The 15,161-nt window shown below is 38.1% G+C and overlaps 1 protein-coding gene across 1 annotated transcript; it reads right to left on the bottom strand.

The window, feature by feature from the left end:
* Nucleotides 1-2,516: 2,516 nt before the first annotated feature.
* Nucleotides 2,517-12,036, bottom strand: LOC308677535 (keratin, type I cytoskeletal 14-like; the record flags this gene model as incomplete). Its single annotated transcript, XM_081344016.1, has 8 exons — nt 2,517-2,760; nt 3,830-3,870; nt 4,304-4,524; nt 5,029-5,154; nt 5,265-5,426; nt 6,954-7,110; nt 9,566-9,648; nt 11,527-12,036. 8 exons carry the CDS (start codon nt 12,034-12,036, stop codon nt 2,663-2,665), a joined length of 1,398 nt encoding a protein of 465 aa, XP_081200142.1. The 3' UTR covers nt 2,517-2,662.
* Between the last annotated feature and the right edge of the window lie 3,125 nt (nt 12,037-15,161).

The following is a 15,161-nucleotide window of genomic DNA, read 5'->3' as shown; positions in this document are numbered from 1 at the left end:
GTGCTTATATGCATGTCCTGGATGGAAGGGAAGGAACTGCCAATGATCTTTTCGGCCATCCTCACCACTCTGTGCACCGCCTTCATGTCTGAAGCAGTGATGCTTCCAAACCAGACTGTGATGCTGTATGACAGGATGCTCTTGATCGTCCCTCTGTCAAAAGTGGTAAGGACAAGGGAAGGAAGATATGCTTTTCTCATATGATGGAGAAAATGCAGGTGCTGCTGTGCCTGCTTTACCAGTGTCTCACTGTTGAGTGACCAAGCCAGCCTACCTGTCAACTGCACACCCAGAAATTTGATGCTGGAAACCATCTCCACAGGTGAATCATTTATGCACAGAGAAGTGTGGCTGTGCCTGCCTTTTCTGAAATTGACAATGATCTCTTTGGTTTTACCAATGTTTAAAACCAGGCTGTTTTTCTTATACCAGTTCACCAAACCTTCAACCTCCTTGCAGTAAGGACCCTCATTGTTACCTTGAATAAGGCCCACTACTGTTGTACAACTGTTGTACCTTGCACAACACTCATGGGTCAACAGGGTAAACAGCAGCAGACTTAGGACGCAGCCCTGAGGAGAACCTGTGCTCAAGAAAATGGTGTTAGAAATACTTGTTCCAGCTTGCACATACTGTGCCTATCAGTGAGAAAATCAAGAATCCAGTTGCACAAAGGAATATTTAAGCCTAAAAGGCCCAGTTTGTCTACTAGATGCTGGGGGATGTTTGTATTAAATGCTGAAATGAAGTTGACAAACAGCATTCGCACATGAGTATTTCTTTCCTCTAAGTCAGGGGTCCCCAACCCCCGGTCCATGGACAGTACTGGGCTGTGGGACTCCAGCAACTGGTTGCACAAACAAGCAAAGCCCCATCCACAAGATGCAGGCAGCACACAAAACCACACGTCCTCCAGTCCATGGAAAAACTTCTCTCCATGGAACCGGGCCCTGGTGCCCAAAAGGTTGGGGATCTCTGTTTTAAGTGCTCCAAACTCAGATGGAGAACAGAAGAAATAGCATCCTCTGTAGAGTGATTTGGTTTGTAGGCAAACTGAAGCGGATCAAATGCTGGCAGGAGGCTAGATACAATAATGTCCTTTATCAGCCTCTCAAAAGCATCTCACAACGATGGATGTCAGTGCAACTGGACAGTAATCATTAAGTCCTATAATTGTGGAGTTTTTTGGCACTGGCAAAATAATGGCTGTCTTAAAACATAATGAGACCACTGCCTGCTGCAATGAGAGATTGAAAATACCTGTAAGAACACAAGCCAGCTCATCAGCACATTCCCAGGGATATTATCTGGACCTGCTGCCTTCTGGATGTTAACTTTCAGCAGTGCTTTCTGGACAGAGGTGATTTCAAAGTTAAGCACTTGCTTATCAGGATGGGACACAGATTTACTAGCAGTGGTGCTATTTGATGCCTCAAATCTTCCAAAAAATGTGTTCAGCTCATTTAGGGAGTCGGTGTCACTCATGTATCTCAATGGAGCCACTTTATAATCTGTAATGGCCTGGAGTCTTTGCCACAAATACCTGGTGTTTGTTGGGTCCTGAAAAAAGTTCTGAATTTTCTGACAATGGGCTTGCTTTGTTTCTTTTATGGCACTTTTCAAATTAGCTCTGAATGTTATAAGTGCCAGCATATTGCCAGATTTAAAAGCCACATTCCGTGCCTTCAAGCATCTTATGGACCATGGTTTTTCATTCAATGTATTTTCAGACTTGAAAAAAAATCTTAAAATACAGAGCTAATTCTTCTGGGTGTGCTTCATGACTGAACTATCTTGCTAGTCTGACAACTACAGAGAATTGTCCCAAATTTTAGGGTCTAGAAGGAAAGGCAAAGGGCAATGTTTTTACACTTGTTTAATCTCTTTTTTGAGAAATGAAGTGTGTTTTTTGTTATATAACAATGGAGATGGAAAAAGAGAATGTGACTCATCTCTACAAGGACACAACTCTTTGAGATTACTGGAAATCTAGATGCTAAGTATAGATCATAATTTTACCACTGATGAGGCTCCAGGCCAAGTTCAGAAAATGGGCATAATTGGGACCTGCTGACAATGTCACTGCCTGAGTCTTCCTGCCTTTACTCTTAGTTCCTTTTGCTAAAATTTAGGCTTGTCAAGATGCCAGAGCTAAAGGTGCAAATGAAAATCCAAATACATTGACATTTATCTGTCCTCTTGAAGCAGAGATAATGATGAGAAGGTAAAACAGCATTTTTCATGTGACCCAAACAGTTGTATGGACAAACTGGACCCAGAGAAATATGGCAACTGACTGGAGAACTGACCCAGAAGAGAAAGTAGGCTAATTTTGGAAAGACCTCCCTGAAGTCACTTGGCCTAAACTTTAACATGGCTTACATTCTTTGAATAAATAAGTTCCATGGTAAGAACCTGTGTTTTGCATGAGCAGGAAAACAGCATCTTTATTAAGAGTCATTTTGAACTATGAGATGGGTGGCAATTAAAATTCACAAATAAATTAATTGCTGACATACAAGTTTATTGTTGAAAAATCCAGGTACTTATATCACTTTGTTCTCTTTTTTATCTGAACATACAAACTACAGACTATCAACTACACAAAAATATGCACTACAACTATTTTTTCAGATATATCTTGAAGTATGTAGGATCCTTTTCAGTAGGAATTCTTTTGGATTTGCTCACGTGAAGAAACTACTTTCCCATCTTCAAGCTCCTCAACAACCATGCGGACTTGGCGAGTTGTTTTTGATACTGCAAGAGAAAGAGGCATAAAGGTCATGTTTTCTTCAGGTAAACCCAAAGGGATACTTGCTGACCTCAGCTTGTAATGTAATAATGAAATGATTGGAGCTGTCAAGAAGGTTCCGTTGAACCTTCAATTAATTAAGAGGTTCTTCTAAAAGGATTCCCCTGCTTTCTGTGCTTCTTATATGTAGAGATCCAGAAAGTGTTACTGCTTCCAAATCTCACCATTTTTCTGGACTACCAATGCTTCTGTTACAGTATATAACTCAAAGGGGGGGGAGTAGACTTTCTATGATGCAGTTCCCTAACTGGGTACTTTCTTGTTAGGACTATGGGTCCCAGAATTAAAGTATTCTCATTATGCAAGTAGGAAAATTTGGGAGTTGCAGTGGCATTGTATCAGGAAGACACTAATTTGGGGAAGACTGCAATATTATAGTGGAGTTCTTAGTAATAGGAAGGATTAGGAAGAGGATAAAACTGTTACAGTAACACACATGTTCAATCAGAAATATGTTTATTCCTTAATAAAAGGGATGTGTGAGAATGAATCTTAAGAATGAACAGCCTGAAATACACTTAAAATCATGGAATATTATAATTAGTAGAACATCACTCAAGCTGATGAACATTTTGCATTCTTTGTTTTCTTCAGATATCATCTTCTGGCTTATTTAGCTAGCTAACATGTATTATTTTATACATGCTCAGTATGTATGTTCTGAATTACAGGAAGGTATGCACAAAAGAATCCATTTACCTAGTTGCTTCCTGTTTTAACAGATTTCTAGGCAATTTGATTTTTAAAATATATATCCAGAATTGGGTCTAAGACTGATTCCCCATCTTTTTTTTTGGTGGGGGGCATTACATTTCTCTATACATTGACTTCACTTCTTGGTAAGCATGCACAGAAAGTTTTCACAATCTGAAATTCTCCAGATGTATTTAACTACAATTCCCATGAACCCTAATTACTATGACCTGTTGATCAAGGGAATTACAATCCAATACAATTTGGAGAACAATAAATTAGTGAAAATTAGGATACAATTTAATTAAGTTCCATTCTTACCTTCTTTGCCAGATTTAGCTGCATTATACTGGGAGCTGATGCTGTAAGAAATACAGAATTTCATGGGCCAATTAGAAACCCTGATAGTTTTGCTAGGGCACAATGCAATTAATGAGGCAATAATATAAAATTCATAGATATGTCTTATTAAACATGAAAACAGAATAGTCTGCTAAAACATTATTAGGTATTATTATAATAAAATATTTATGTAAAACAACTTTTGGTAATATTTAAAAATAATGACTAGGTTACCAACAGATGGATTTTCTTAGAAAGAAGCTCAAGATTTCCGGAAAACTGTTTACTTAGGAATGAAACAAATATTAAAGATGGAAACTTTAAATAAATATTTTCCCATCTAAAAACCTTCATTCATACAGGTTATGTCATTTTAGATCACTTCTTTTGCTTAATCTTCCCAATCCAGCCATCTTTGTCAAACCCCACCCCACCCCATCCTCTTTTACATACTGGGCTTCCTCTCCCTCCAGAAGACGACGGTAGGTGGCAATCTCCTGTTCCAGACGTGTCTTAACATCAAGGAGAATCTTGTACTCATGGTTCTGGCGCTCCATGTCACATCTCACGGCAGACAACTCCTCCTCCACATTGGTAATCATAGTCTGGATGTGGCCAAGCTGGGTACCATAACGATTTTCTGTTTCCACCAATGTCCCTTCTAGTGCTGATTTCTGGGGAAACGGAAGAGTAGGAGGAAACTGAATTAGGGATCCAGATATATTTAGTGCTATTGTGTGAATGACATGTACTATTTCAGATACTAAGGAAATTCAAGTGTCTCATACATTAAAAAAAAAGGCTAGTAAGTTCCACATTCTCCAGAAGATGAATAGAAAATAAAGAATCAAGCCAGGCAGCTTCAGCAGAGGAAATAAATTCCTTCATCTGATCTTGAAGGCAGAAGAAAAAATGTTCTTCTACTCTTAATAAGACTAAGCTTAATGAGGACAGCTAAACTTTTCTGGAATAGATTCTGTATATCTCTTTCCTTTCAATAACAGTTTTTTCGTTTTGTTTGTTAATGAGAAGTACACGTTAGCAAGAGAAGATAGTCTGATATTTTAAGTTATGATTCTTCCTAACCCATATCTATCATTGAAACAACCAAAATTACGTAACAGATTATACATACTGTATAAGGAGGAAATGTCATTAGACTTTAAGTGTTCCCATACCATGCTGAGTTGAGCTTGAAGATCTATCTCTAAACTTTGAATAGTACGTCTGAGTTCCACGATCTCGGTTTTGCTTGTCTGCAGCTCTACTGTATTGGTGGCAACTTCCCGATTTAGCTCTTCAGTCTACAAGGAAAAAAAAGGAAGACTTATTGTAGAGCACTGAGCACCTTTTGGGGAATATATGGCTTGTGTTCTGTAAAGGCCCTCTGATTTTTTTTCCCTAAAAAACACACCTTGATGACAAACCACTGCTCAGCATCTCTACGGTTCTTCTCAGCCAAAGTCTCATACTGTTCACGCATTTCTCCCAGGATCTTGGTTAGGTCCACACCAGGAGCAGCATCCATTTCCACAGTGATTTCTCCACTGACTTGCTTTCGGAAAGCATTCATTTCCTGCAGAAGGAAAATGTTTATCATTCATATACATTTCTACACAAAGCTTCATAGAAAGCTGTATTATTCAGCCTATCTGTCTAACATGTATTGCCTTCTCATGAGGTAATATTTCAAGGATTTTAGTGTCTGTTTAATTTCTTGACTCTTTTTATTTGGTTCAGCAAAATGTACCAAAACCAAATTCAAAAAAGAAAAGCCATCAAAAACACAAAGAGCAAAGCAATGTACAGTATTTTTCATGCACATGTTCACTGAGAAACTCTTGCTGTTTAAGCACAGAGCATGAGATCCCCAATGTGAGCCCACAGATATGTCTTCACTTCTAGTTACTTTGTGCCTAACTCCCCCCTTGTGGGACTAGAACCCACATTTTCTAATTTAATGCTTTAACTGCAGCACCAAACTGGTTTCTTCAACATTTACTGAATGCTTTTTCCCAGGGCTGAAGTCTCTCCAACAGAATGAATTGGGGGGGAAGGGGACCCAGTAAACTAAGAAAGGATCAGATCTCTGTCATTGGCTATCTATCTCCGTTTACTCTTTATTTCTTCTCCTGTCAAGACTGAGAGATATGGCAAGAGAAGAGAGGGAGGAGACTTGACTCCCATTGACTCTAGACCAGGGATCTTCAAACTTGGCCCTTTTATGACTTGTGGACTTCAACTCCCAGAATTCCTCAGCTAGCATGCCATAAAAGGGCCAAGTTTGAAGACCCTTGCTCTAGACCAGGGATCTTCAAACTTGGGTCTTTTATGACTTGTGGACTTCAAGTCCCAGAATTCCTCAGCCAGCCACACTGGCTGAGAAATTCTGGGAGTTGAAGTCCACAAGTCATAAAAGGGCCAAGTTTGAAGACCCCTGCTCTAGACTATTGGAATTATATTGGAAAACAGTTTTCAAAAAACACAGCTGACTCAAGGAGAGTGAGCAGATTCCAGCCCATGATTATATGAGCAACCACATTATTAAGGAAGCATCACGGATCATATCCACAGGACATATTGTGTCAGAAGAGAGAAAACACTCCTTTAGCATTGAAACAGCAAAAGGTGACTTTCAGTTCCTCAGCTGTGTGCTGGAAATGAGACAAAAGTCTCAAGGACATATCATTTAAAAATAGTCTGCCAGTCACCTTTGTACTATGTTGTGAGAATGAGCCCATTGATATGTACAGTCTTTGGCAGAAATCTTTTTTCCTCACCTGTTTTTTGGGAGATACCAGCAATTGAATTTGGGACTTTTTACATATGAACATGAGTTTTAATGTAGACTCATGTTTCTTTCTTAAGACCATAGTCCCTTCCTGGATGACCATCTAAAGTCTATGATTTAAATATTTGCATATCATCCAAGCTGTTTTAAACACAGAGTAATATAATATGAAATTCAGATGCCAAATCCTGAGTCTGGCAACAAGAAATATCCATTTAATCGGCCTGAACCAGTATGTGGAAAAAAAATTCAAACAACTTCCCTATACTCTCATTAGTGATAGATAGTTTTAGTGCTGTGTTGATGTTTTACCTCCTCATGGTTCTTCTTGAGATATGCCAGTTCCTCTTTCAAATTCTCAATCTGCATTTCCAGGTCTGACCTAGACAAGGTCAGTTCATCTAAGACTCTGCGCAGTCCATTGATGTCACTTTCAACATTGAGACGCAAAGCTTGCTCTGTTTCAAACCTGGAAATGCAAAAATTCAACAAGGAGCTAAATCACCTATCCATTTTGAAGTCCTGATGTTACCTGCAGCTAATAAACAAATTGCTTATAGACATGATTAAATGAACAATAAAAATGCAATATGATTATTTTTGTGGAAACTGCTATATGAAACTTTATATAATATAAAAATGTATGATCAGCCTTTATGTAAAATTGTTCTCTTGCTTTTCTTTCATTGTTTTACTTCTTTTTTCTATCGCTTTATTTTCCCCCCTTTATTTTCTTTAATTAAATAAATGCAAAGATGTTTTAGAAAAATCAATACAGAAAAACTGTTGTTCAGTTTTAATCTGCCGTTACTCAGGTCTTAGCTAGTATTGTGATTTTAAAAGTCTGTATTCAAGATTAAAGTTGATTCCACTCCTATTGATACTCATAGTGGCTAATATGTTCCTGCTTTCATTTAAAATTTTGAAATTTGCTGAATCAATCCCTGGTGTCTTGAAAAATACGATTCAGTGAAAGCCAAATGGCAACTCTTATTTATCCTCTTCACTGGTTTGTTTGTTTAAATACATTGTCAGGAAAGAGAAATTCTTTAGCCTGCCAGATTCCTGACCAAAAGTGACAGCAAAAATTTCATCTGCAATGGAGAGAAAATTCTCACTTTGCACTGATAGACTTTCTATAATGATGAACACTATAAAGAGGTGGTGATTCTAATCAACACCAAAGTAGTACTGTTCAGAAAAGAGTTTAAATCATAGACTACAGGCCTTTAGCTATTCAAAATTAGTTCATAACAGACGTCATATCCTGTTTAACCTATAGAGGAAGAAGTTCAAATATACACAGGATGGTCACCAGTTTCTGAATTTTATTTGTAGAGTTTCAGAATATCAGCTGAGTACTAAACTACTCCAGGATAATCCTTGTTGTTGTTGTTGTTTTTATACTTGTTCTTGATCAATTATTGTCACCACTATACTTTCACTTCTGTGTGAAAAACAGATGGTAGCTGTAGTGAAGAAATACTCTGTACAAATCAATCTTGTGCAACAATTACACCCTTTTCTGAATCAGACACATTTCAGACAATTTCTTGTCATTTGGTCACATTGCACATGGATTATTACAATGTGCTGTACATGGCATTGCTCTTGAAGATCACATATAAGGATCAAGCAGCCCAGAGAATCACTGGCATTTTTGGTAAACAATTCTGGTTTAGGAACTGCACATGAACAGTGAACAGTGAATTCAAATTACTGTTATCATCTGTCAAGTGCTTTATGGTCTAACTACCTGTGGGATCATCTATCACCTATAGCAGAGATGTCAAACTTGCAATGTCATGTGACGTCACGCAATGTATCGGAGCCTTTGCCGGCAATGGGGTGGGTGTGGCTTCCGGATGACGCGTCCAGCCCACAGGCCGGCAGTTTGACACCCCTGACCTATAGCATCTGCCAATCCCACTCAGTTTAAAGGTATGGTATGATCCAGATCCCATTGGGAACATATGCCAACTGATGGAACCTAGGAACGATGTCTGTGTCACCACTCTTCCCATATTATTGAAAAAAGATTCAAAATTTGACTTTTATCTTTTTTTAATACTGTACCCCAATCCAGTATTCTGAATTGGGTGGCCTTACAAATTCAGGAAAGGAAAAAAGGTAAGGGAAGGGGAGGGGAGGGGAGGGGAGGGGCTCTGTTTAATCTATAATCATTTTCAAAGATGAAAGTTGATTATAACATATAACTTTAAATATGTTGTCTACAAATTTCTGCTTTTCTAAAAATGTGCATTTTGGCATATATTTTTATCAGAGCAGTAGAATTTCAAAGGATATTTATTCATCTCAGAAATATATAATGAAAATGACAGATTCTGAGCACTAGTATATGATCCCATGAAATTTCTGAGTATCCAATATCAACAACAAAAAGTATTGCTCCAAGTGTTACAAGATTCCAACAATCTTACCTTGAGATTTTGCACAATCTAAAGTAACAAAGCAAAATCCCATATATGATCATGAAATCTTTCAAGACTTTCGCGTTCAAGATCTCTCAAGCTCTAACTAAAGAGCATTGCATCTCATAGAATTGCAACCATACTTTTTTTTAATTAAACATTTAAAAAATTAACTAATGTGGGAAATTTCTGGACCATCCAGAGTTTTAAGGATGACTTGGGACATGTGGGAGCTGTATTCCTAAACTTGGATTAAGAAGTGAAGCTGAGGTCTGCTTATTCTCAGTGGAAATCAGACCCAAAATCTTCAGGTATCACTACCTGTGTTGACCCCTTTTCTCATTCTTTAATCTAACTTTTATCTGTTAAATCTGAAAGTCAAAATCCAGTTACTTAGTGTGTACAAAATTCCATCCATTCAGCAAGCTATATAAAAGAGCCTTATGCTATTGTTTCCCATTTGTCCATAAATTTTTAAAAAACAAAACTTACTTGGTTCTAAAATCATCAGCAGCCAACCGTGCATTGTCAATCTGAAGGAGAACACTAGCATTGTCAATGGAAGCGGCTAAAATCTAGGGGAGGGAATGGGTAAATTAAGAAGCAATCTTAAGAGGTTTTCCTATCTCAATCCAATTCACCAACTCAGGAATAGAGAAACAGTGAACTTCAGGTTGCTGTTTTAAAAATCCCAGTAATATAGCTACCATGGCTATATCATAGTGAGAGATGTTGAGAATTATATTTCAATGACATACAAAAGACTACAGATTCCCATCACTGCTGTTACCATTTATCATACCATCCTAACTGTATATAGGACAAAAGCAATCATGAAATAAAAATAGTAAATAGAAAAAAGCAGAAATATGAGCGGATACTTATCAGGATAAGTATCTACCCACTAGGCAAATTTAATACGTTTGTCATATTGATCTTTATTTGTTTAGCAAATGTAGTGTTCAAAGAGCTGTTTAATCCCTCATTTGAGTCTAGTACAAAATCATTGTTATTATTACTCAGTACTTGAGTCTGAATCTATCAGACAAGACTATACAAAAGGTGAGCTGTATCAGAGCCCTGCCCTGCCCTTAAGATCTCTCAGGAATTCAAGCCTGGAGTGTGAGTAACATCCAGCATTGCATCATCAGGCTCATATTCAGAATGGTACAGACTTCATTTGCAACTTTTTAAGGAAGGTTCCCTCAGTAGACAACTGGAATTAAATAATTCATACCCTAGAGCAATCTGCTCTTCATTGTTATTTCCTTGGATCTCCATTTGCCATTCTTTTAGGAATTAGCTAATTAGCAAAAAATCCATTTCTTCTCCCTTATCAATAACCTTTATTCTAAATGTCATGAAAGACAAGGGTAACCATTTATCCATATCTTCTACCTTTGCAGAGAACTGCTGTCTGTTTGATTGATTCCTTTCTGAGAACCATTTGATTTAAAACTTGGCCAGTTTAGAAAAAGGAAAATGATATTGAATTTACCCATCCATAGTGACCTCCTGGACAAGCAGTCCTGGAGGCACCTAGGTCACTTATTCATACCATTGCCCACAGTAGCAAGATGGACCACATTTCTACGGCAGGAACTACCTTTTGTAGTACATGCATATTTTATATCTTTCAGGTGTTCCCTTGTCCTTTCTAGGTAATGAAGTACAAGTATTCATTCAAAATCCAGCATAGAAAACTCTCATATTGTTAAGGATATATAAGAATTTCCATTAACATTTAATTCAGATGCATCCATGCATCTTGGTTTCCCATTAGAAGTTCTAGGAACACTTCATTAACATGTTCAATGTATCAGAAATCAGATGAACTGTTCTGAATTTTGTCTTGCAATAGTAGGCCTAATCACTCTATCCCTCGCCCCATGATAAGCAGAACTGAAATTAATTTTGCAAAACAGCATAAATGCTAAAATTTATAATAATCTTCTTTACATAATGCATATGACTGCAGAGGTTATCCTCAATGGATACAGAATATGGATTAACCTGGCACAAAACATATTTGAAAAAGTGTGTACCACTTAGAGATGCATGCACCTAAGAACTTTTTGTAGTTATGGTTTTAAGCACACATTAACACCATAATAATGTAAAAACTGTCTACAGTTTGCTATGGAGTATAATTTCTGCATGAATTGCAAGAGGCAGGGACACATTGTGACAAAGTCACAAAGATATGAGTTATGCAACAAGTACACAGAGAACTGTAATAACACATGTTTTTTTCATTTGCATTGCAGTGACAGAGAATTAAGACAGCAATCAATAAAAGACTTTGAATATTATATTTTTTTTCTAGATTTATAAACCAGTATGGTTTTGAATCTTTGAATCCCAAATTATTTTTTCTGACCTTAAGAATGCATTCCTAAGAATGCATTCCTAAGACTGGGAAAATTTTCCCTCTAATAAGCATTGAGTCATACCTGGCTCTTGAGATCTTCAATTGTTCTGAAATAGGGGCTGTAGTCACGGTCTGGAGCAGGTCCCTGCTTCTGATACCACTCTTTGATTTTAATTTCCAAACTGGTATTGGCGTCCTCTAATGCCCGCACCTTATCCAGGTAATTAGACAAGCGCTCATTGAGGTTCTGCATAGTGTGCTTCTCACTTCCAGTCAAAAGGACATCACCACTGACCACAGAGCCTCCACCAAAGCCTCCACCAAAATTTCCACCAAAGCCACTACCAAAACCACCACCATAGCTGCTACAGTAGCTGCTGCCCCCATAGCCACCACCAAGGGCATTTCCAACCCCAGAGACATAGCGAGAGGAAGAGACAGAGATGCCACCAGCTCCTCCATAGATGCTTGAAGTCCTGCATCCTCCACCCAAAGGGACAGAGGAGAGACGGCAAGAGCCCCCACCAAAACTGCTTGAAGCCCCCTTCTTACAGGAAGAGGAGGAAGTGTATTGCTTGATGGAAGTGGTCATTTTGCCAAAAAATGGAGCCACACAATACAGACTTCCCTGCTAAATTCTAAGAGCTTAAGAGAGATAGTGGCTCTTTCTCTGAATTCCTGCCTTATATCAGGGATGGAGGTGTTGCTAAACAGACAAATATTTGGCATTCCCTCAAGATTTCATCACCACCACCGCCACCCCCAGAATCAAAGTTAGTTTCCAGGACTATCCTTTTCCCTTTACGCATTTATTCATGCTGATGTCATGTTCTGGCATAAAGATTATGCCTCGGGAGAGGGTGGGGTTTTCTTTTGATTTTACTGCTCCGTTTTTTTCCTCCTAAATGCATCATCATCTATTATTCAGAGAAAAAAGGTTCTTCACCCGGGAGAACCTTTTTTAAAAATGTGAAGGATGTAAGAAAGGCTTTCTGTGTGTAACATTTTAGGCTTCCTTTGGGGGCTTCTTGCCTTCTTCAGATTTCTTTGGAATGTAAAATGAAAACTCTGCCTACAAAACAATAATCAATTGCCTCTTGACCCTGGAGAATGTATAACAAGCTGTTCTAAATAAACATAGCTTGATAGACTTTGCTTTCCTATTAACTCTACAAACCTCAATGGTAGTGTAGTAGGCACTGGTGAGGGTCTTCTTATCATGAAGCTTCCCCATTGTTAACTATCAGGGATCTGTTCATCTTATAAGTGATAAAGAAGGTTGAATATGGCTGAGAATTTTGTCTCCTCTGGATAGCCTCGCCCCATGCCCAGAAACATGGGCTAATGAGAAACCTGGCTTTTCCTGCTCAAGAGTTTCAGTTTTCAGACAGCCCTTTTGAGAGCATATGACTATCAAACACAAAAATTATAAGTGGCTAGTTTTCAGCCCAAATTCAGGTGAGAGAAAATGAGCTTTAAGAGGTGATCAAGATGATGTATTCATAGGTAAAGGTAAAGGTTCCCCCGCACATGCGTGCTAGTCGTTTCTGACTCTAGGGGCCGGTGCTCATCTCCATTTCAAAGCCGAAGAGCCAGCGCTTGTCCGAGGACGTCTCCATGGTCATGTGGCCGGCATGACTAGACGGCAAGGGCACACGGAATGCCTTTGTTACCTTCCCACCGCAGTGGTCCCTATTTTTCTACTTGCATTTTTACGTGCTTTTGAACTGCTAGGTTGGCAGAAGCTGGGACGAGTAACAGGCGCTCACTCTGCTATGCGGCACTCGGGATTCGACCCGCCAAACTGCCGACCTTCTGATCGACAAGCTCAGCGTCCTAACCCACTGAGCCACCGCGTCCCCTGATGTATTCATAGGGATGAATTAATCTTGCTCTTTTGCTTTCTCCTACATACGGATGTTTCACCTCTTAAATTCCTTGTGTCTTGCTTATATAGAAATGTGCACATTCTGGTAAGCTCTTATTTTTAAAAAGTCCAAATAAACTTTTCAAACATCTTCATCAATTCCAAATCCAAATAAAACTATTTCTAGAAGATAGAGAACAAAGTTCTCTTCTGACAGTAAAATGCAGATGTCTGACAGGGGAAAAAAAATATCAACTTTTGTTTCCACATTGTGAATCTGGCTGAATACACAGACACTCAAAGTCACATTTTTAAGAGTTGAGTAATCCAAGTACTATCCTGGATTAGCACATTTTACCAGATTTGGTTTCTCCTGCATTCTAAGATCTCTTCTATCTAAAATCACCTATACTGTCTTTATCAAGAAATGTGTAAAAAGTGAAATAATATCAGAAAGCAAACTAAACAACATTTCCATTAATTTCTAATTCAGGTGTGCTGTTTTTCATGTCTGCCAGTCCATGTTTGAGTTCAAACTTATAACATCAATATATTTGATAATCAGCACGGGGCTGGAAACTACACTTGACATAAATCTATTTGACATTGTTGGAAAACACTGCCAAACATTATGCTTCCATGCCAGTTTGCAAAGGAGATATAATACCCAGGATTCTCACATTCTGCATGGTATATAGATTGTTTCTGGGAAAAGAGCTGAAGGATCCTGGGTAAAAAGGACGAAAGTGCCCCATGCTTGTCATCACCACAACATCTACCATGAATTTAAATCCACTTTGTTCTAATCCTTGAAGACATTTTATTGAGGGAAGCCAGAAGATTTTATTAAGACCATCCGATAAGGAAGCTATATTACAAACCATGTCATAAAGGGAGCAGGATTTGAGGAAATCCTCTGATTGAATACCTAACCAAAGAAGCAGGAAGCTCAACTTTTTTCCTTATTTTTTCTACATTTGTTATAACTAGAAATGTTCTTTGATTTTTTTAAAAGAAAGTCTTATTTCCCAATTTGTTTTGGTAGCTGATATAATGCACAGAAGTGTGGGACCACTGATTGCAAATAGGCAATATACAGAACATTTACATTATTCACATGTTAAACACGACATTCCATAGCATCTGCCAGGTTTTATTTAGACCTCTTTAGAGATTTCCTGATTCTATTCTCCATGACATACACACATGCAAGACCAGGCGAGCACGTGTGAAAGTGCTCTATGAATGTCCTACCATTGGTTTGCTATTTTCAAAAACAGGTCCAAACAATTCCACCCAGCAGCTACCAATAATATGTTTTTATATGGTGCTTCCTTCAAAAGGAGGACAGCTCTGAACAAGAGAAAAGCTGTAGCTTGAAAAGACATCCTAATAGTGAAGCAAAGAGACCAGGGAAGTAAGAGGCTTCTCTTAAAATTACACATGAAGATAAATGGATTGAAATAAATCTTGAGAATCTTGCTGGCTCCTTTTTAGCCAATAATTGTACCAACAGCATGTACTGAATTATAATTAAGCTAAACAGATTTTTTTTCTATTAAAGTTAACAGCTCATTTTTGAATTATTAATTGCTGTGCTTTTGAGAACAGTTGAGACATGTTCTGACTATAAATCACATTCATATCCAGCAATTCTCTTCACTGTATCTGTACTTCAGCTTGAAATTCTCAAATCTCCTAATGCTTACAAATACTTACAAATCTATCATCACTTTGGAAGAAAGTAGAGGGGGGATGCTATGCAGCATCTTTGGAAACTTCAAATAAAAAATGAAAGAGACCCTAATTTGGAATTATTCCAGTTCATTTGCTTTATCTGTTATCTATAG

Source organism: Vipera berus, assembly GCF_964194415.1.
Source record: "Vipera berus genome assembly, chromosome: Z".
Classification (NCBI taxonomy): domain Eukaryota; kingdom Metazoa; phylum Chordata; class Lepidosauria; order Squamata; family Viperidae; genus Vipera; species Vipera berus.
This window is presented reverse-complemented; position numbering and strand designations above follow the sequence as displayed.